The sequence below is a fragment of the Diprion similis genome, chromosome 3 (assembly GCF_021155765.1).
Source record: "Diprion similis isolate iyDipSimi1 chromosome 3, iyDipSimi1.1, whole genome shotgun sequence".
NCBI lineage: Eukaryota > Metazoa > Arthropoda > Insecta > Hymenoptera > Diprionidae > Diprion > Diprion similis.
Window position 1 is genome coordinate 3,273,996 of NC_060107.1, and position 21,491 is coordinate 3,295,486.

Genomic DNA, 21,491 nt, shown 5'->3' on the forward strand with positions numbered 1-21,491 from the left:
TGTTCAATTCTCCTCCATTTTCCGGATTCGAACCTTCAAATAATCGACCTACACCTTCGTGGCAACGTGTTACAGACTCGAAATCAGCGCCGGTTAACAGCATCACCACCGAAGAATCAGCCCCGGCGACAACAACAGGAGATAAGAAGCCAACGAGCGATTCACAATCAGTCGAAGCGAAGAAGCCGACATCGCCAACGTCTGATCAGAGCAAACCGGGTGAGTGCAATTTGTTGCCTGTATTAGTAGAGCGGCTTCGTTCGGCGCTCGAGTTGTCCTGCTCGAGTCAGAGCAGCGAGGACCCTCTGCCACTCGAAGACTCGGGTATCGACTCGGAAGAAGACCTCCGGATGTGGGCCTCCGGTCTCTGCCATTCCATAGAGCAGCAGAGTAGCCAGAGCCCAAAGCCTTTAGATTTAAAGTTCCTGGAGGACCTTCTGCTGTCGGATATTCAGACGGCACTTTCCCGGCTCCAGGACACCCTCAGACGCGTCGACGTCGGCACGCTTACAAAGTACAATTCGACCCTAGACTCGACGAACAAGCTTCACCTGCTGCGGCTGATATCGAATCTCCTTTCGAGGCTTAAAGTCCCGGATGAGCTTTCGGCCGAGCCCTCGGAAAAGTCCTCGAAACCGGCCCAAGGAAACGGCGGAAAACGGCGCCGGGCGAACAGACACACCATCGGTGTTTCCGCCGAGGAAATAGCCCACGCGAGACGGTTACTTGACGAGAAAAACCTCGGCAATGATGTCCTGCCTGATCCTTTGGGCCCGACGGTGCAAGCCAGACCCGTAATCGAGGCCCAGGTACCACCACCGGTGGAAACACCGGTGGAGGAAGCTTTTGTACGCAAGCCAACAGTTCAGCAGGTTCCGCCCCCGCCGCCGCCGAAATTGAAGACTTGTGAACAGGTCCGCGAGAAGCACATCAAGGACGCGATAAACCAGCAGCAGACTGCCTACTACAACAAAAACAAGGATTTTTACAAGGAGAATGTGTACTGTCACCATTCCTCACCGCCTCCGGAAATCGGACCAACTGAGGGCAGCGCGGTACTGTCGGAAAATGGGGTCAAACGAGCGGAAGTGCCGAGAAAAGAGGATCGAGAGTTTCAGTTTCAGCCGGCGGACGATGAGGAGTACAGCAATCGTCAGGTGCCGGCCTTTTACCAGCAACCCGTTGCCTCGAAGTATAATAAATTCGTGGCTAAGAAGTCGAAGATCAAGAGAGCGAATACAATTGACATACCGAGCTACCTTAAACTGCAGGCAGAAAACTTTGGCCAGAATCAGTCGGCGGCTCTGAGACGACCGATAGACATCGGGGACAAGAGTTTGGCAAACAATGCGAACATCATACCGGCGTTCAAACCGAAGACTGACAACGACCGGAAATTCCTCGCTCTGATCAACAAGAATAACGACACGGCGCCGAGCAACAGCAAATTGCCGTTCAAGTCGTTTAACTACAGGCAACCGGACACCGTGGACAAGAATTGGAACAGCAGGTTTTCCAACATAAAAACAACCTTCGACAAACCTGCCTCGCAACTCGTCTTACCTACTGCGGATGAGAACTCCAGGATTACCGGGAACTCGGAGTCATCCTCAAGACGGTCTTTCAGCGGCACCTCCGACAGCGGGGAGTCCGACGGGGTGGTCGTCGGCTCGTTGCGACTGCCGTACACGGCTCAGCCGAAACCGAAACAGGGCGGTTTCACCCACGCACCGACATCTCCGTTTCAGAGGATCGAAAAACCCGCCAATCGGAGCGAAAACGCGTCGATATTCAAGTCGGGTTACCTGCCGAAGGGGGGCAGCAACTCCCTTCAGGCAAAGGTGAGGATATTCAACCAGGAGAACGTCGGCCAGACCGCAGCTCCGTCGACCTCGATCGTCGCGCAGAACAAGAATAAGTTCAACAAAATGAACGACCTGCAATCGCGGTACGAAACAGCCGAGCGAAAGCCCGCGAAAAATTTAAACCCGCATCACGGATCGGCGGCGAGTTACGACCCTCTGAGTCTGGGCCAATCCAAGCCCGACAACACCGTGCGCTCCTATTTGCCCGGGAATCGAAACGTCATTTCGTCAAAATTGATAGTCAACGCCAACGTGAACGGCGACGAACATGCTACGGTTAAGCAGCAGTATCCGTACATCGGATACCACGGAAACCCAACGAAGATTTGCAACACGGATAAGGAACTCCCGCGGAACGAGGAACGGACTGAGTACTACGGCCAGTTACAGAACACGAATGACTACCCGCCGAAGAAGGTAGAGAGGGAGGCCGAACCGCCGGTTCGAACTTCCTCACATTCGTTCATGATGCAGAAAATCGCGAGCGAGCACAACAACTACGAGAACAAACCGAAGGTGAATCGGTACGTGAACGAAGCGTTGCGACTCAAGGATAACAAGGAGGAAAAACCTGGCCATATTCATCAGCCAATGCTGAAGTCGCAGTACGTAAAGCCTACGAGTACGCATGAAAACTACAACAATTCGAGCAACAACGCTCCTCTACAAAATCATCATCACAGAGTGCAGATCATGAACCGTCAACCGCCGGTGCAGACGTTCAACCTGAACAGAAACCAGAATCCTGGCAAACGACTATCGCAGGATTATTCTTCTCCGGAATACAAACCTCAGCAGGTAATTTATCCCGTACCCTTTAGCGAAGCGACGACTCATCTAAACAGCATTCCCGTTCAGCCCAACCTGGCGACCAAAGCTCAAGAGAATTCTGTCGTAGTTTACGAGGATTCCGCGACGCGGAATTCGGCCAGCCAAGCGAACGCGGTTTCCAACCAGCTGTCGGAAGCTAACAATAAACCGGCGTCTTCCATCGTCGAGGCGAATTACTCGAGTCATCCTCACGGCTTTTACAGACCAAGCGATACCTACAATGTGCAGTATTCGGCCCAGCCGAGAAGAGACACGACGACTAACAGTCAGCCTGGTGGATATACAAACCAAGGCGATTCGGCGAAGGTCGCGAAGCTTCCAGAGGAACATACGCGTGGGAATGATCCTCGGGGCTTATCGGGGTCATATGAAAGCAATGCAAGTAGGACGACGACGAAGTCGCAGTACGGTAATGAACAGCCGGAGGTTGTACACCTGGGCAATAATTTACCGGCGAGGAATAATACGTCGATAAATTATCAGGACTCCAATTACATTCCTTATCAGAGTTACAAAATGAGGAAGGAATACGGGGCAAACCCGATTGATGATAGTTCGAAGAACTCGTACCCGGAGACGAAGCATTACTACAATCACGACCACGATCATCATCCGACTGAGAACGAACGAACGCACAACGAGCAGCTGGTTTCTTCTTGTTCTTCGTTGGGTGAAAGCAACCCCGACAAAGAAATCCAAATGTATGCAACGGAACCGGAAACACCGGATGCGACGAGCATCGAGGTGTTCCGGGATCAAGGGATGCTCTTGGAGGACGAGAATATTCAAAACCAGGACATCAGCTCGGAGGGAATCGTGACGAGGTATCAGTGCGCGATTGCGACTGTCGCCACGACTCCGGAGAGCTCTGAACCCGACCTGAGCGAAGTGCCCTTCCCGAATCCGAAGCTCTACAACATGGAAGTGTCAGCTTATCCCGTTTCGACGAATGACCACGTGCCTGTCAGCTACGGTGGGTACAACGATCGAAAGAAAGCATCGGTCGAAGTTAGCGACGAGTCTGCGGACGCTTTCGATGAGATACAACGGCACAATTATCTCCAGCAGCAAATTATCAACAAGTTACAAAACGACGCTGATAATTTGAACAAGAATCAGGATTACGCGCGGAGAAAATCGCTGGAAAAGTTCAAATGGGATGAGAAGAAGCCAACGGAAGTCGACGCGACTGTAAATCGAAGATCTTCGTACTACGAGAAGATCAATCCCTCGGCCCACTTTCCCTTCGTCAATAAAACTCAACCTCCACCCCCCGTCGCGGTTGTGGTTAAACAACACGAGGAACCGGTCATCGAGAGCAACAACACACTCGAGAAGATAAACATGTTCGAGGAGAAGAGTCTTCAGCCGTTATCGTCTACGGCTAGGCAGCGATTCAGACCGTTGACCATACCCAAGTTCGAAAAACCCAAGGACTTCCCACCCCCAAAGATCAACGTCGTCTCACCGTCAAAGGTCGTGCTGAAGCAGCAGCTGAAGAGTGACAACAAGGATTCGGGTGGGATAATAAGTAGCTCGACGAACATGATCGATTCCAGCGACGAGTACCTGATGTCCTGCGCAAACAGACAGTCTCGTTCCATAGTTTTGTCTAAGTCCGAATCGTGGCATCAGCTGGCTTTAAGCAGAGGCAACTTGCAGCGACCTCAACCAGGGGCAACGAACCCCCTTTTGAAGCCTCCCAAGCCAAAGTCTCCGGCTGCGCTGAGACTATCGAAGCAGTACGAAGCTCCGTTAGCCTCGGACAACATGAAACGAATGGAAGAAAAGATCCAGAGATACTTTCACAGTCCAACGAACGTACCGAATTCGGAATCATCCAACAACACCAATAACAACAACAATAGCAGACGGGAGAGCAAGAGTAAACGGCATTTCTCATCTTCCAAGAAGAATCACAGTAGCAGCACCGGAGGAGTAGGAGGAATTGGAGTTGGTTTAGCGAGGAGTCAAACGATGCCGCATTTGTACGAAAATGATAAATTACTGCTCGACGAGAATACCGACGTTGAAAAAGCGTTCGATAGCCTATTCAAGGAAGCAACTAGAACCGATAACCGTTATTAAACGTGGATAAATAGTCTGTAATAAAGCCATAAAATTTGTTTTTAATTAAATAGTAACGTTTACAAGAACTAAAACTGAGTCTGCAAGAGTTTAGAAGCTGTGATAGCCAAACGCAGTTTTGTATGTCGTGTCTGATGTGTGTTTCCGAAGCCCTGGGATAGATCATGGACGGTTGTTATATTTGAGGCAGCCCTGATAAGCAGTGAGTTCTTGTTTCATTTTTGTACAGTATATACATTTACTTTATTGCGTTGTACACGTAATTTTGAAAAAAACCAAGGGAAAAGAAACGAAAAAACAAAATTAATAAGTGATATTACATGCAATATACATAGTATTTTTCAATTAAAAAATAGAATAGACAATATTAACCAGCAATTGAGAGTGTGATTTTTGGTTTTTCAATCAACGTTCCACATTTACCTATTATGTACTCTTATTAAATTGCCTTGCAAGATTTTACACCCTAACTATGTAGTCCTAATAGTCCAATTATTTAACAGAGTTGCCCATTATTATTATCACTATTATTACTATTATTATTGTTGTTGTTATTATTATTATCATTAGCATTATTATCTCAAACGGTTTCCACATATATTAATCTAGTACGTCGACTTAGCTCATGCCTACATAATGCTCTATATTCACACTTTAAATATACATATTTCTTAATTTTATAAATTACTTTTTTCACTTTGTATCTGGCATTTGAATTCATTAAAATTTATATCAATAACTGTATACTTTTTAAAAAAAAATTCATATGTCGAATTTGGCCAAGTTTCATACAGCAAATATCATTTCTCATCTGTAAAAATATTGTAACGATAAAATTTAAAAAAAATGATTACTTAAATTTGTGATCTAGTCTGAGAGTCCTTCCACAGATCTAGAAAGTTTTTCATCGTTAAAGTTCAATCTTAATCCGTTGAAAATATGTTGTGCAACCAAATTACAAAGCAATGTCTTTTCGTATACTCGGTAAAATTATTGGACGATTTTTTTTTTTTTTTTGGTAGTATCACGTAAGGTTTAACAGAATTCTCAAATTTTTTTTCCTTACAGTACAATTTAATCAGCTTTTGCCAACCCATCTTCGAAACACGCACTACACAGCACACATCAGGCATTTGCAATCAATATAACTATACCTACGTATACATAAATGATATAACATACCATACACACATAATTATTGCAGACAGCACGACCCTGCACTGATGTGTGCCGATTCGAAATTATTGTTACTGCCCGAATATCAGTAATCCCCCCCCCCCCCCCCCCCTTCAAAAAAAAATCCAAACTTACTACATAATAATCCCCTATTGTGATGATTTGGTAATATTTTTCGAATAATTTTTATTATCGTTATCAGATAAATCAGTGCGATATGTGAAGTTTTTCCGTTTTTGTTGTTGTGATTGTTTTTTTTTATTTATTTATTTTTTTGACCCCTATTTTGTGACATATACAAAGTAATTCAGAGTTTGGTTTGATCTACGCATTTTTCTTTTTCTGATACGATTTTAACGTGATGATTTAAAGTTAAAAAAAAAACCATATTAATCGATATAGTCAAGTGATATTATTGATAGCAAAATAAAAATTTATGCATGTTCGATCAATGCGTAGATATTATTCAATAAATTATTCACATATAATAATAACTTAAATATAATTCGTGAAGGTATAAAAACTGAATGGTGAGCATCAGGTAATTTTTCAGCACCCAAGAAGCCCATATCACCATTTGCCAAGTTTCGTCAACTTGATCGGCAGAATAGTGCTCCTAAATCACCAAGGTACTTATAATTATAAATCGGTGTAAAATAAAATTATCAAAAGTATTTTTTACATCCAAAAAATACCGTTTTTTTTTTATTCCAAACACGTAAAATTTCTCGATTCGCAATAACTATTGGAAATATTTCTCATTCGTTATCGTAGCACTCCTAAATCAGCTGGGAAGGACTTTCAGTTCAAGTTCACCGACCCCGTGGTACAAAATAATGCCGCCCTAATAAAGGAGAGACTATTGGCATGGTGTCGCGCCAAGACCAAGGAATATGAGGTGCGTATAATTTTAGCAAAAGAGAAACGTCACGCAAGTCCAAGGCAGAGAATAATTATCTCTTAAAAATCTTTCGCAGAATGTTCAGCTCGATAACTTTTCGACGAGTTGGAATAACGGATTGGCATTCTGTGCACTGCTTCATCATTTCAGACCTGATGCTTTTGATTACCATAGTCTTCGCAAGGAGGAACGTAGAAAGAATTTTGAATTGGCTTTCACCAAGGCTGAGTAAGAATCAATTAATTCTATTGAAACGATGAAATTATACTAAAAATTCATATTTTATAAAAGAAAATTACTGAATACATTGATTTTTTAAATTTCAGCGAAGTTGCAGGCATCGCCCCGTTACTGGACGTCGAGGATATGGTTATAATGCAAAAACCAGACTGGAAGTGTGTTTTTACCTATGTTCAGTCTATCTATCGCCGCTTCAAGGATGAGGATTGATTATTAATCTAATGATCGTTGTTTTGTTACAAACTTTTTGTTACTCATTATTTTAACAGACGCGTATTTGAACCACATAAATAATATATAAATATATACACATAAATACATATATATAAATAAATATATATATTTTGTGATTAACAACATGCAATAGTATTGGCTGGTCTGTGTACCATATTATTTGTATAATAATGCTGATTGTTGAACAGACGAACTTTGTAATTTTTATACACACATACATATATATATATATATATACCGGGCATTTTTTTAGTTTTTTTTTGTTTTTTTTTTTTTTTGTTTTTCTTGCGTATACTCATGCAAAATGCTGATTAATATATGCACAAATTTGCACATTCACAAAAAGTCAAGAGGCTTTTTTTTTTCTTTTCGTATATATGATTTTGTATGTAACAGTAGCGATTCGTAGTGTAACAATTAAAATGCAAGTAGATCTTCAATGCGAATGTATTTATTGTTCATAAAAAAAAATTCAATCGCTGTTCAAAATTATTGAAAATAGAAAGAGATGATTCTCTCTGTGCAATAGTTAATAGTAGAATTGCGTTCAAGCTGCGTATCACAAAAGAAATTTGATGACAGTACAATAGGATTATTTAAACAAGATAAAACTATTTTTACTATCCTTTTTTTTCAAAGCTTTCCCTCATCAGTAATTGCTGTTAAATTTCTTCACCCGTTTCAAAATTGGATTTAAATTTCCAATTACAATTGTGACCGGATAAGAAATGAAAAATAAATGTCATACTTGTCGAAAACAAAGAAGATTCGTAAAATATTTACACGAATTGTGTAATATCGCAATTGAACTTAGAAAAGTGATTTGTACCAACGCTTTGTGATTTTTGTTACCATTCATAGTTACGTTGAATCCTGTTTTATAATTTTATTTCACAAGATTTTACATTTTACATTATACTTATATTTATTTTATGTTTATAATATAGATATCAGGAAATAGTTCGCGAGAAGTATCAAATCAACGTATTTTTTTACTTTTAGAAATCAACATTGATTGATGAATTATTGCCGTGAAATCCACATTTATATTATTATATATTAAATGACAAAGAGTACCTATGGTTTAATTCTATAAATGGTACAAAAATAAAAATGATACTTTATGCTACGTTTAATTATACTGTTTAGAATAAAAGTAGACGTATTAGCCAGTCGTATCAGTAAATTATAACAAAATAGAAAAATGAAAAAGAGTTAATGTGCTTAATGCTACCTAGTCTTATCATAAATAGCAGTTTATAGACTATTCAAGTTGTTTACATCTTTTGCTTTGGGAAAAATCGTATATGAAAGTATATGAACAATAAAATGAGGTATCTGATCCATGAATTATGCTTAGGATCACAGTAGCTGCGTGTTTGGCAGAAAATAATGAACAGAGACAAATATCTATTTCAACTTTCCAGTAGTTTTTCCGCGACGTGAAATTCAAATTTCAGATATTCGTCCAATCTATCATATTAAAACCAAATTCATCAAGTTCTGCTATCTTCGATACAACTAAAAGGCTGGTAATCGAGGAGTAGATTCGAATAACGAATGCTGATATGTTTCGAGGTTATGCAGCATTGTAATAAATCATAATTGAAAAACAAGATCACACACCCTAGCTCAACAGTCCAATAATCTAAGCATATTACGTTCACAGAGCGCTATCGTCTAACGAGTTGTTAATACCGTTTCCATCCTCGCCAATCATTTCCTGAAACAAATGAAATATGCTGAATACCGATTGATGTAACTGAAGTTTTGTGATATGAATCTGAGAAAATGTCGTTGGGAAATGGATCTATAACGAGTGATTGTGGTTGTAGGTAAATGGTTCTACCTGCAATACTTCGACTAGTGCTCTAGTCTCGTCCAACATTTCCTTGCAGACGCGATTTTCTTCTTCTAATTTAGCAATACGTTCAGTTAGGGCACTGTTCTCCTCCAGGGCATCTTCTAGCGCAATACGTCGGCGTTCTGCCAATACTTCCCAATAATTTTCACTCGGTCCAGCTGAAGGGGAGAAAAAAATGACTGATATTATGAAAAGCAAATTGCCATAAGAAGTAATCTGAAGATTAAGAAAAATTAGTTACTGTAATTACCTTCAGAAGTAAGGTCTTCAACTGATACCTTGATTTTTTCTTCAGTCGTTTGGATTCCTTTGTGATAAACTTTTTTGCGCTTTACTGCTTCAATTTTTGCAGTCTTCTCAGACATTTCACTGCGACATAAAAAAAAAAAAAAAAAAAAAAAAAAAAAACCATATACCAGACGAAGGGCTAAGTATTATAAGTTGAGACGTAAAAAATCTTTTCACAGACTTGCGAACAGCTAAGAAGTCTTCAAATGAAAATCGTCGCACATTGAAAATAATGCGTCGTATATAATTTCTCTGGCTGTGTCAATCTTGTATAACTCAAGATTTTCTGTAGGTTTTTAAATAAAGCCATACTTTTTGTACATCCACGTTACTGAAGAAACTCGAAGAAATTGGAAAACATGATAAAAACGTTGCATAGATTGGATATATTCCCTAGATTGATGCTAGTTGTACGATGATATCCGCGATACGTGTAAGCTAAGTATTGTAAGATTGAATTGCAATTTATTTACTTTTTTACAAGATCTTTTCCAGAAGCTGTAGACCTGAGCGTTCTGCCGGCGCCGACCAAGTTCTCCTTATCCCTTGCAGCTGGCTGCAAAACATGTAAGGATTTCCTTACCTTTGTATCCTATTTACAGGGAACAGAAAGTAAGTGAGTAACTTATCGCCTCTCTGTGTTGCGGAGTTTTATCAATGATAAAAATGTTTAAAAAAATGACGAGACAAGGAAAGAATTCTATGCATGAACCTAGCAGCACAATAGAAAACTTACTAAACCGATAAACTGTGATTTATTCGACTCTTGCTGAATTTAATAAATTGATTAAAAAAAAAAAAAAAAAAAAAAAAAAAATTCGACAAACGAGTATTAATACGGACTATTCAGAAGTGATCGTTTGCCTGAACTTCGAACACAACGCGTTAAATTTTTCTTCTTATTAAATTTAAGCTCAATCGGGGAAGAGGAAATTGGGCGTAAGTAATTCTATCCAAGGTACTGAAAATACGATCACAGACAACTAACCTCTGAAATCGCGGTTTTGGCGGCAGATACTTTGGTGGTGCCATCGGGCTTCATGATGCAAGTTTGGCGGCTCAAAAATGCGGTGTTTTCATGCGTGGGATGAGAAACTTAAATTTATGAAGATTTCGGTAATCTTGAACCCTATTTACCTCCTTTGCCGTCTATTTTTCGTTGAACCGAAATCCACAACCGTTGGATTCAAACAAAATTTCAGCGCCACAAACACTGATCTACAAAATAGGACAGATCAGCAACTTCGGAACGCTTTACGGCTACCTAATAAGATAGATGATTGCCAGAAATGTTTTTACCGGTTGTTTGAGGGCGCCAAAGGTTTTTTAAAACAATTGATATCTCTAATTACGTAATCGATGACTTAACGGAGTGACAGCCTGCTGCTGCTGCTGCTGCTGCTGCTGCAAATAAAAAAAAAAAAGACGTCTGCAGAGAAATGATTGTGTTCAAAATTTTTTATTCACAATATTGAGAAACGGTGATAATAACAGTATGCGAAAAAGTGTGTGACATGAGTATAATGTAGTGAGTAATTGATTAATAGTCTATTTAAACTCTCGTAATTTGTACGTATATCCTCTGACTCTGGAATTATTTGAATGATGATAAACAATGCGTCTACGACAATCTTATTTTGAATAACAAAGAGAGGATAATTATAACAGTTTAATAGTCTAGCATCTACCGAATAACATACCACGATTATACCCTCTCGAAATGAACCGAAATCACGTTAACGTTGATAAAAAAATGTCCCAACTGCCAAGTTGGTTATGGACAACCTCAAATTTGTTGCCGCCGATATATCGGCAGATCTGGGAAGGCGTGAAGGAGAGTAAACCGGCCACCTACGGAGGGTCCACCGCAATAAACGAGGTCTTGGTTGACACGAACAAGGTGTTTCCGCTCCTGCTCACTAGTCAATTGCCGACCGAAGTTCTCGGATACATTTGGAGTCTCGCCAATCATAAGTATGCTGGACAGTTGACTGAGCAAGAGCTCTACGTAGTTCTAGCCCTGGTAGCCATCGCTCAGGCTTCGTATACCTTCAACAGTTTGGACATCCTGCATCTGACGCCGTCGCCACCGATACCAAATTTGAATATGTCACTGTTGGGTGGAAAGCAGGCAGTTGCAGCGAAGTTTGAGGCAAAACCTGAGCCTGAAAATACCTCATTTGACACCAGTGATGAATTTTCAGATTTCCAAAGCGCTCCGGCTGTGAACAGCCAGTCAGTGCCATGTATTCCAATGATCGACTCTAGGCAGGGATCTGCGATCGGAAGCCGGCTGGCCAATCATAATCTAGGAGTAAAAAAACCCAGCGAAAAACCAAGGAAAGTTAACAACGGCAAGACGCATGCTGGCGGCAGTCAGACCAAAAATCCTGGCAGCAAAGAACTGCTGGTAAACGATCCTATAGCTGACCTTTTTCCAAAATGTCCAATAAAGACTCAATCCAAAGTCGTCATACTCAAAGACACTGCCATACGGAACAATGAGCCACCGAAGGAGAACGGAGTCAGCACTAAAGAAAACGTGGTTCACTTTGTGGATAGAGCGACGTCGTCTCTGGATAACAATAGTTTTTTAAGTATGCAAGGAACTAAAGACAAAGTAATAACACCAAAGAGAGAGATTGAGGAAGGTCGACTGGACCTAATGAGCATTCAGTCAACGGAGGACAAGTACAGCGCGCTGAGAGTATTAGTTGATGAACCACAGTTGACTACAATTGAAACAAAGCCAAGCATTGACGTTTTGCCGATGGATGATTTTGGGGACTTTGTATCCGCCGAGCAACCTGAAACAAAAAACAATCCTTTGCCCTTGCAAGAGCCAATTGATTTTTTCTCAAGTTTCGACTTCAAAGACTCTAATGCAGATTTTAGAACAGAAAGTATGTTTGTTCAAGGAATTTCTAGCTCATTTGGGAATCTCAGGATCGAGAGCGCTAATGACCCTGCTGCGGTGAGCGAAAAATTCGATGGTATAAGTGAATCAGGTCAGTCCATGTATCAAATTACACGAAATTTATTTGCCAAACCATTTCTTTGTCTGTTTAACCAAACATTTTCAAGACTGTTTATCAAAGAATTTCTTTGCTACAGATAAAGTAGTCCAAAAAGAAGATAACATCTCAGTAAACAGCATAGAACTGGGTATTGGATCATTAGGCTGTTTACCCCGATCCGGCTCTGTTCCCAGCCTTGATTTAAAGTGTTTCTTAACAAACAGCCAAGACGATGATCACCAGGTGGAAAGTATGCAACAGGTTCGAAAGACGCGTGTTTTCACGATAAAAAAATTACTTTTTACACTCCTAAGACTCGCTGACCAAATTCTTCATAAACTAAAGTTACGTTTCTAAATATTTATTGATAGGTACTTTTATGTTTTCACAGCTAATATATTGGGAATGGAAGCAGTACATGGAAGGTTGCATACTACTGTTACAAGTCGCGGCAAACATATTTACCAGCATAACTTCGGAAGATGTTTTACACGAAGTTCTTGCTTCTGCTCAAGGCTACAATTTTCTCTGTAGTAAGTAATTTATGTTCTTGTCACGAAATACCTTGTACAATTATGTGTGTTGATTAAACATTTGGTAGCATAGAAAATCTCATTCATTCTTGTCCAATTAACATTCTCAGATTTAGCTGAAGTAGCGGCTGTTTGCAGAAGAGTAAATTTCTCTCACAAAGAACTAGATATTAATATAATGGGATTCGACGATCTCCTGATGGATATTGACCGAACTTGGGCTGAGATGGAACCGTTTTATTCCAATATCCCGGTAATTTATTTAAAATATGTAAATATATATCAAAATTCATCATAGCTTCAAGATTATTAACAAGACTTATCTATTATCTGTTAAAAGATAATTTTAATATACATTGATTTTTCAGATCGTCACAGAATTGCCAGTGTGGCCTTTACATCAAGGTGAGAATATCACTTGTTCTCTATGTTTGACAGTAGTAACAAGTGGCAGGGTTATTTATAATGAAAGCAGCTATCACGTGACCTGTGCCAATTTGTGGCTAAACTGCATAAGTAACAATCTTCCAGCTTTATCCTACCCTTTATCTCAACTTTCATCTACATCGTTAAATAATAGTCATGTGTAACCTTTCGATAACAAAGATTTTATTGATCACGCTCCAGACTCGGTATTAATTATAAAAAACAAAAAAAATAATGCCACTATAAAGTAAATAATTTTATCTATCTTTGACTTGTGTCACGTGGCCTGTACACAATCCCCCTACTCTTCATTTCCCTTATGACATTAGCTGGCAAACGCCCTGACACAGAAATTGCATATACACCTTTGCAGAAACGGTCTGAAACATAAAATTTGAATCTCTTTATTGTACTTAAAAAAAGGTATATATTCCGTTACTAGTAGATTAGTTATACAAGTAAATCTAACTATCATTGTTTTATCTATGATAATAATCCTGCTAATTACAATGCACTTCAAAATTATTTAGTAACATGTTAAATAGTTTATGTACTGAATAGTTTGTGTCTATTCATGAGGACTGTTCATTAAGAATCTAGGGTCTTTTAGGACCATATGTGATTGATATCGTATCACCCTACTAATTCTCAAAAAAGAATCTTTACAATTATGTCATTATATTATATTTTATGAATTTTATCTATTGCATAGACCAATCAAATATACACATGTATTTATTATTTATGTTGACAAAACAATGAGACTAGTTCCATGGTACAACCAAAACTGTTTTGCTTAGAAAATATAACAAATGAATAAACAATTGTTAAAAAATAATGAAAACTTCATTGCAGATTATGAAGACAAAAAAATCAACATTTAACTAGTTTCTCCTGAAACAAAATGATCACGATGTTGCTATTGATGATTAATCCTGTTAATTAATTTCAGTTTTCATTTCTACTCACTTATCCTCTGCCATTTACAGACCCAACTATCTTCTGGGCTCATCACTGCAATCATTCTAAATCACAAAGAAAAAAAAACCACATTAATTATTTTCATACATAAATTACTCTAAAAAATTATGTAGAGCTCTAAAATTAATATCAGCTAATTAAAAGACACTGAGAAGAATGAATATTGAACTTACCCATCAAAATTCGAACTTGTGCAGTCAAACACGTTATCCTTGTTGTTTTTCATGCGAAGAAACTCATCACAGTTATCGCAACCGTCAAATTCAAACTGATCGAATGTCTGTAACATTTTAATGCAGAAATAAGTACCCAATGTTAAATGGATGGTATAATTATTGAAGTTCGCATATTTCAACAGGTAAAGACTAGACAGGACAGCTTTTACAGAGGATAAAGTTTGGTTATGTTTGGAAGAAATTGTAAAATTACCTTAATCAATGAACAGACTAGACATGCTCGCAATCCGCGTAAATCTTTAGGTACAGTCTCCATTGACATGATTAATCTGCGGCTTCTTCTGACCTGTTTAACTAAATTAATCTTTATTTTAAATAAATTAACTTCAGAACGCCTGATATTGAGGCTAACAGATCGTTCGAACGTCAACAAACACTTCCAGTAATGTTATAGGTGCGTTCCGAAATTATCTGGCAACGCTAAAAACTCTTTAGGGCAGAGGCAGAGCTACTCGCAGACTGGATAGTGCAAAAGAGATAAAAATATTGTTGAGCGTACTGGGAGCTAATTTTGGAACACACTTTGAACAAATGACAGTTTCGTCTGAATTGTCTAACTCTTGTTTTCCTTTGGACGTTCTTTGGACAAAATATCCAATCTACCTAATCATCGCGCACCTACAATTTTTATGCTCCGAGGCTGATCGTGTCATTCCGGCATTGCAAAGAAGCGGGTGGCGTCTGACACTGGCTTAGAGTAATTGATTGATCACGTATTTGTTGTGAAGAAGTTTGCGCCTATATTACGTTGTGAAGTAAATCAGTGAAGAAAGAGAACGATGTCGACAGACTTCTATATACGGTACTACGTAGGGCACAAAGGTAAATTCGGCCACGAATTTCTCGAGTTCGAATTCAGGCCAGACGGAAAATTGAGGTACGCAAACAATTCGAACTACAAAAACGACACGATGATCCGCAAGGAAGCGTACGTTCACAACTGCGTTATGGAAGAACTGAAGAGGATAATACAGGATTCGGAAATAATGCAAGAGGATGATTCTCTGTGGCCGCAGCCGGACAGAGTCGGTCGACAAGAATTGGAAATTGTCATCGGGGACGAACACATTTCATTCACAACATCCAAAACTGGTTCGCTTCTAGACGTTAATCAGTCCAGGGATCCGGAAGGACTACGATGCTTCTATTACCTCGTCCAGGACCTAAAGTGCCTCGTATTTTCGCTCATCGGTCTCCACTTCAAAATAAAACCGATATAAACGCTTGCCTTCATCGTGTATCCCCACCTCCCCCCCTCCTTCCTCAGTCTCGTTGGTTATGTGTGCAAGTAATAAAATCGAAATGAAAATAATGCATCTATTATTCTGTTGATAACTTCTTGTTTGTTCTTATCTATAATTACAACCTTTGATGCAACAATTCCATTATTGTAAAAAATAAATCCTTAATTCGTGCTCGAGATCCTGCTTAATTTTAACGTTAAGTTAGGTTATGTTGGCTTAGCGCATGAGGAAAGCATCGAATGATACAGAGCACCTTCATGGAGATTAGTCTGATGCTGACGAAAGACGGACGTATGAACGGAGGCCAAACTAACATTATTAGCGTGGGAAGTAAATAGGTATTAGGTAAATATGGCAGAGAGTTGATCGGTTATCGACCAAGCATGTCGAAAATTAGTTTAAAACACTCGAGTACGTAGATGTCACCAGTGTGGCGTGGTAAGGATTAGGTAAGGAAGGATAAGGTGCTGTTCACGCGGGCTGTCAGCTTGGTCAGTCTGTGACAGTCCGTGTTTTGGCGCGTTTGAGGTCATCTGAAACTTTCCGGATTTACTCAAATTATGTAGGTACACAGATCACGCATGTTAATTTTACATTACAATTATTGTTCAGATGTTTCACTCTAAACAATTGCACGCAGTATATAATTTGCCCACATTTTTGCTATTTTATAGTAGAAAGTGAAAGTCTTTCAATGCCCCGTTTTTCAATTGGTTTCGTGCCTCACCGTCTTGCATCTTTTTTGGCGGGATCAAACTGTTGAATCAAACACTTGACTATGGCTATTTTTTGGCGAACTGCTGATACAGATATCAAAATGAACCGAATTATAGTTTACATGACACACAATATTGTTCTGGCACACCTTGTTCGCTATACCAGTGGCTCGCCAAATATTTCTTTATAACGATAACAAAAGATCCGGTGCATGATAGTTGAAGGCATTCTTCACCAAATTTATGCATCTCAATTTAGTCCTATTCTTATGTTTTGGCTAGCTGTAGTTATCCATTCGATTTCACGGTACTACGAAGTCTTTGGCAACATAGTTTTGTCTTGGCTTGATATTTGCATATTTGGAATATGCAAGAAATATCCACCAACAGTCTATAACTGTTGAAAAAATATTCATGAAATATTTTTTTTTCAATACCTGATTTTTCAATGTCCAGATTCGTTATGGAAGATCGTTTTGCTACGGATGCAGTGCACGAGAGATTTAGGTTACGTGAAGTACAGTGCCTAATCTGCAATGAGTTCTTCCCATACGATAAGTTGGAGAAACATTATACTGAGAAGCCTCACGCATTTAAGGAATCCTGTGTATATTGCAAGAAACCGACGTACAAATATATGTTTCCTAATCAAAGAGAGCTCATCTGGCATAAATGCTCTTAGATCAGTTATTTATTCCCAGGCAGATATTTCATGTACAATGTATTTAATATATTATCTAAACTAAATTCTTGTTGCTTTTCAAATCTGGGATTGCAACAGAGGTTTACATAACCTATGTATTTTTGTAAAATATAAATATTTTACCATCTCAGAGATCATGACACAGAGGTAGGGTTATCTGAAGAACTCTAATGGAACAAGGCTCGATAGAGGATGCAGTGAAGAATTAAATTTAGTTTTCATCAAGTCCATTGAATGAAAAAAAAAATGAAGAACTATCTAAACGTAAAGGTTACTGCATAAATGAGCGTCATATTGAAAGCATTAAGACAAAAATTTGGCTTGAAGATAGTTGCAGTCTCATGATATTCTATCAATATGTTAGAAACATAAACATTTGATGCAAAATTACTATTAAATCTTTATTTCTGTTTTGTAAATACACACTGCATTCTCTGATGTGATATCTGTAAGCCAAGATAAGAAGGGGTCGAATGTTACAAAATAATTAATAATTCATGCAGTTTACCAATTTTTATGGGGAATTATCAACGTATCGAGCAATTTGATTTGAACTGAATGCAACCGGAGTGACAGTTCACTATTATGACAAAAATGTGCTGTGATTATTATTAATTTGTCAACAAAGACAATTTAAAAATGTAAATTATGTCAGATTGTGTGACTGGAATGAAATTTCACTTAGTGATATAGATATTAACGCTAATATGAAAGTAATCACAGACCTGAAATTATATTGAATTTTTTTCATGTGCAATCAAAACTCAAATAAAAAAAACATTTTCTGACTTTTATATTCCTAGGGTGCACCTGTTATGCTCAATTTACAAAGCGTAGTATCAAAAAACTGTTGCAAGAAAGTAACCAAACAATACAAATATCAAATGCAAAGTATTAAAAGTTTTGCAAAGGGTAAAAAGAACTTTTAAACTAGTAGTTTATTAGTTCTTAGAATTTTTATTTTCCACAAATAATTGCAGTAGGTATTTTATGTATCGTTCATTATCTAAACAACATTGGAGCCGAAGCACAGTTTTACATTTCTTATACCTATACTGAAGCAGTTGACAATGCAGTTAACTTCCAATGGCATTTTGGCAAACTTATAAGCTCTGCAATAGTATCCTTGAACATGGACATTCGGTTACTCGGTCTAATGTTGATTGGTCCCAGTATCAGTTTATCTCATGGATAAAATGTAAACGATTTGTTTGTAATGAATAAATGTATTTCAAAATTTATCTTTCCACACAAATTGTACATATTACATACGTCGTCATTGACTCATCAAAAATCGAGCGTCGAATCAGAGTTCGTAGCGAATATTAGGTATCGAATATGAATAACAAAAATATTCAGATTGTTGAAGGATCCGTATTGAGTATTTGACAAGGTCAAATTTCGAACGGACACTTAAATGAGGAGTTTGTACTTAGATAGCGATAATATGAATAGATACATTTCATTTTTAGTGGAAGCTAGATAAATCTAATCCCATACCTTCGCGAACATTCAATTGCCTCTATTTTACTAAATGGGCAAGATACGTTACTAGATTTTTCTAGCAAATTACGTTACTAGTAAAACGTTTATCGAATATTTTGCTTATCGTTCATACAGAAAAGCCTCTTTAACTTCATTAGTCTGTGATCATTAAAAATTACTAATATAATCAGGTTAGCTTGATGAACTAACACCTAGAAATTTGTAGAAATAACACTGAATGTTGATTTACAAAAGAATGCAATACGAAATCTTTGGCCAAAATAAGTGCAATCACATTTTTCACAATTGTAGTCGACTTTTGGTTGCTACAAATTTGATTAGAAATAACATTAGTTGAAATTAGTTTCAAGGATAATTATTCATCGCGTAAATTTGCACGGGACCATAAATAAAAATGTTTACATGTTACTTATAAGCACAGTAAATAACACATAATACCCACATTTCATCGCGTAGATTTGCTTAGCAAAAAAGTTTAAATACCTAAATATTCAATCCACTAAGCAGAAACAAGTATTTAATGTAATGCAAGCTAAAAATATTAATTTAAGATAACAACCAGGCTCTTAAGCTTATTGCTAATCACAGTTCGTTACAAAAGTACAGAGAAAGTTTAAAAAATTAGAGAATAAGTAACACCAAAGACCAATACTCTCATTGGCAAAGAAATAATACTTGCAAATGCATTTTTAGTATCTAACACGAAAATAAATCATGTTTTCAAAAGCTTACTGTAAAAAAATCTATGGATTTCCAACTTTCACAGTAGTTACAAGTCACAGTAAATTATTTGAATTTGATTGATATACCAACATTTGGAAACCTGATTTTGAAGTTAATTAAGTGTAGGCATTTTTTCAAAATAATTATAAACTTATATCTAAAGGGGCAACTTTTTAATTGGAGTAATTTTTTTTCATCATATTTCGGATTTATAGGAAAATTTTGTCTAAGACATTTTGTACAATTGATACTACACGAGACAAAATTTAAGCTTAAAAGAACCATGACCGTAGCCATGCACGTATTTAAAAAAATAATACTTATGTTTTAAGTATGCTGTAACAAATAAATTTATCATTGGTATATTTTTATATGAATAATACTTCATAATTTCTAATCCTATGAAATAATTAATAACACACAACAACGAAATAGTACTTATTCTCGTGGTATATTTACAAGATCTTTTCCGCTATTATGCCTATATCTTGTAGCGGTCTTTCCTACAACCTCGATCTAGGTAAAGTAACTAAAGCTTATGGCACTCATTTTCAGAGACCTAGAAAATTTGGCTCAAACAATGCTGTCTCAGTATACGTGTAGCATAGTAAATTCTGTGTTTGATAAACAATAATTAAGGCACCGCTCAACTGTTATTGGTATATATATAAAATTTTGTGAAATGCATTCTGTTACCTTTCCTTCGAATAATCAATGGGATCCGTCTGAATTTTACTGACCACTTTTGTAATATATACCAGTGATCTTACAAACAAAGAATTTCTATTGGTAAACGGTCTCCTGTGCAGAGACACTGATTTTTAGTATTCTATTGGTATTCAAACCACTTATTACTACATTAACAATTCCGAAAACAATGAATACCCAAATGATTTCACTATAAATTCCTCACTTTTGAAATGGTGGGGATAAAATATAAATTTGAAAACTCAGTTCGGCGATGCCTCAAGCAATTGGCTAAAAACTACCTTACCTATAAAGCTCATAATAGATATAGATACAATTTTTCTTTGACTATTTTTTGTTTGGCAACGTAATCGAAGCAAATTTATCACCGCGAATAAAATCTATTCTATGATACTTATCGCAAACAGCCCTTTACTTTGCATTTTAATAATTTATCCGAATTTACACATCATAATGATTACAAGTCTATAGCTTAGCATATAAAATTTGAAACTTTTTCGTCGCAGACTAGAACGTTTGTATATATAATTTTTTGACGAATGGTAACAGCCTTAGATTTGAATATATGGCTTCTTTAAAGTGAAATAGTACGGTATCACTGTACAGTACTGTGATAGCAATTTGAAATAGTTATTTACACCAGTAGCTCTATAGTTTACAATTATCGTCAGACTTAATTGTGTAAAAGCAAAATATTTTAACTATCCATCATTTAGCCTCTGTTGTGTAGTAAATTACTTTCGAGTATATTTCAACTGGGATTTATCAGTCTCGGCGACAAAAGCTTATTTATCATAATGATGCTATTCATTCTAACAAACAATCAAAGTGTATTGATAAAATGCCTTCAAATTATAAACTTCGAAGAAGGCTTGATGCTGTAATGAACAGCGTGTCTGTCTGTGAATAATAATTGCTTCATAGATGAAAGTGAAAAACGTGCTGAATCAATAGAGTAGCCTTTGAAATATAAATGCCCCCTTTTTCTAAGTACATTTAAATAAATATAGATTTTTGAAACTATAACATTTTTTCACAAACTTGTGAAGAAGTTAAGTAAAACGATTGAAAAAAAAGTAATCCCCTTCTGTTATTGTGATCTCAGTAAATGATTCTCAATTCGATGATCTCAATGACTAAGATTAAAACCAGGTAAAATCTTAGCAAACATTGTAAATGTTTTAAACGTATACAAAAAAGTGCGTCTAGTA

The 21,491-nt window shown here is 37.7% G+C and overlaps 6 protein-coding genes and 1 long non-coding RNA gene across 8 annotated transcripts; 4 read left to right on the top strand and 3 right to left on the bottom strand.

Moving 5' to 3' along the window:
• The first annotated feature begins 225 nt into the window (after positions 1–225).
• On the top strand, positions 226–6,786 carry LOC124404960. The gene is made up of 3 exons (XM_046879522.1): positions 226–4,986; positions 6,514–6,589; positions 6,735–6,786. Exon 1 carries the CDS (start codon positions 351–353, stop codon positions 4,782–4,784), a length of 4,434 nt encoding a protein of 1,477 aa, XP_046735478.1. The 5' UTR covers positions 226–350; the 3' UTR covers positions 4,785–4,986; positions 6,514–6,589; positions 6,735–6,786.
• Positions 6,488–7,311, top strand: LOC124404640 (smoothelin-like protein 2). The gene is made up of 4 exons (XM_046878975.1): positions 6,488–6,501; positions 6,735–6,858; positions 6,938–7,089; positions 7,188–7,311. The coding sequence occupies exons 1-4, from the start codon at positions 6,488–6,490 to the stop codon at positions 7,309–7,311; spliced, it is 414 nt and encodes a 137-aa protein (XP_046734931.1).
• Positions 7,312–7,711: 400 nt separating this feature from the next.
• Positions 7,712–10,705, bottom strand: LOC124404971 (geminin). 2 transcript variants are annotated; one of them, XM_046879543.1, is made up of 5 exons: positions 10,476–10,705; positions 9,961–10,043; positions 9,450–9,568; positions 9,185–9,357; positions 7,712–9,058 (listed from the first exon to the last, which is right to left on the bottom strand). In XM_046879543.1, exons 1-5 carry the CDS (start codon positions 10,527–10,529, stop codon positions 8,999–9,001), a joined length of 489 nt encoding a protein of 162 aa, XP_046735499.1. In that variant the 5' UTR covers positions 10,530–10,705; the 3' UTR covers positions 7,712–8,998. The 2 variants fall into 2 exon arrangements, with proteins under 2 accessions (XP_046735499.1, XP_046735497.1); XM_046879541.1 differs by having other exon boundaries at positions 9,961–10,079.
• A 310-nt stretch (positions 10,706–11,015) lies between these two features.
• Positions 11,016–13,627, top strand: LOC124404964 (synergin gamma-like). The gene is made up of 5 exons (XM_046879526.1): positions 11,016–12,495; positions 12,602–12,765; positions 12,896–13,037; positions 13,148–13,290; positions 13,406–13,627. Exons 1-5 carry the CDS (start codon positions 11,208–11,210, stop codon positions 13,625–13,627), a joined length of 1,959 nt encoding a protein of 652 aa, XP_046735482.1. The 5' UTR covers positions 11,016–11,207.
• Positions 13,628–13,634: 7 nt separating this feature from the next.
• Positions 13,635–15,050, bottom strand: LOC124404973 (transcription elongation factor SPT4). The gene is made up of 4 exons (XM_046879545.1): positions 14,874–15,050; positions 14,618–14,724; positions 14,433–14,488; positions 13,635–13,843 (listed from the first exon to the last, which is right to left on the bottom strand). The coding sequence occupies exons 1-4, from the start codon at positions 14,940–14,942 to the stop codon at positions 13,725–13,727; spliced, it is 351 nt and encodes a 116-aa protein (XP_046735501.1). The 5' UTR covers positions 14,943–15,050; the 3' UTR covers positions 13,635–13,724.
• A 271-nt stretch (positions 15,051–15,321) lies between these two features.
• LOC124404972 (protein mago nashi homolog) lies at positions 15,322–16,003 on the top strand. Its single transcript, XM_046879544.1, has one exon. It carries the CDS (start codon positions 15,460–15,462, stop codon positions 15,898–15,900), a length of 441 nt encoding a protein of 146 aa, XP_046735500.1. The 5' UTR covers positions 15,322–15,459; the 3' UTR covers positions 15,901–16,003.
• Positions 16,004–18,308: 2,305 nt separating this feature from the next.
• On the bottom strand, positions 18,309–18,863 carry LOC124404975. Its single transcript, XR_006929039.1, has 2 exons — positions 18,492–18,863; positions 18,309–18,423 (listed from the first exon to the last, which is right to left on the bottom strand). It is a non-coding gene; the product is annotated as an uncharacterized LOC124404975 (long non-coding RNA).
• Between the last annotated feature and the right edge of the window lie 2,628 nt (positions 18,864–21,491).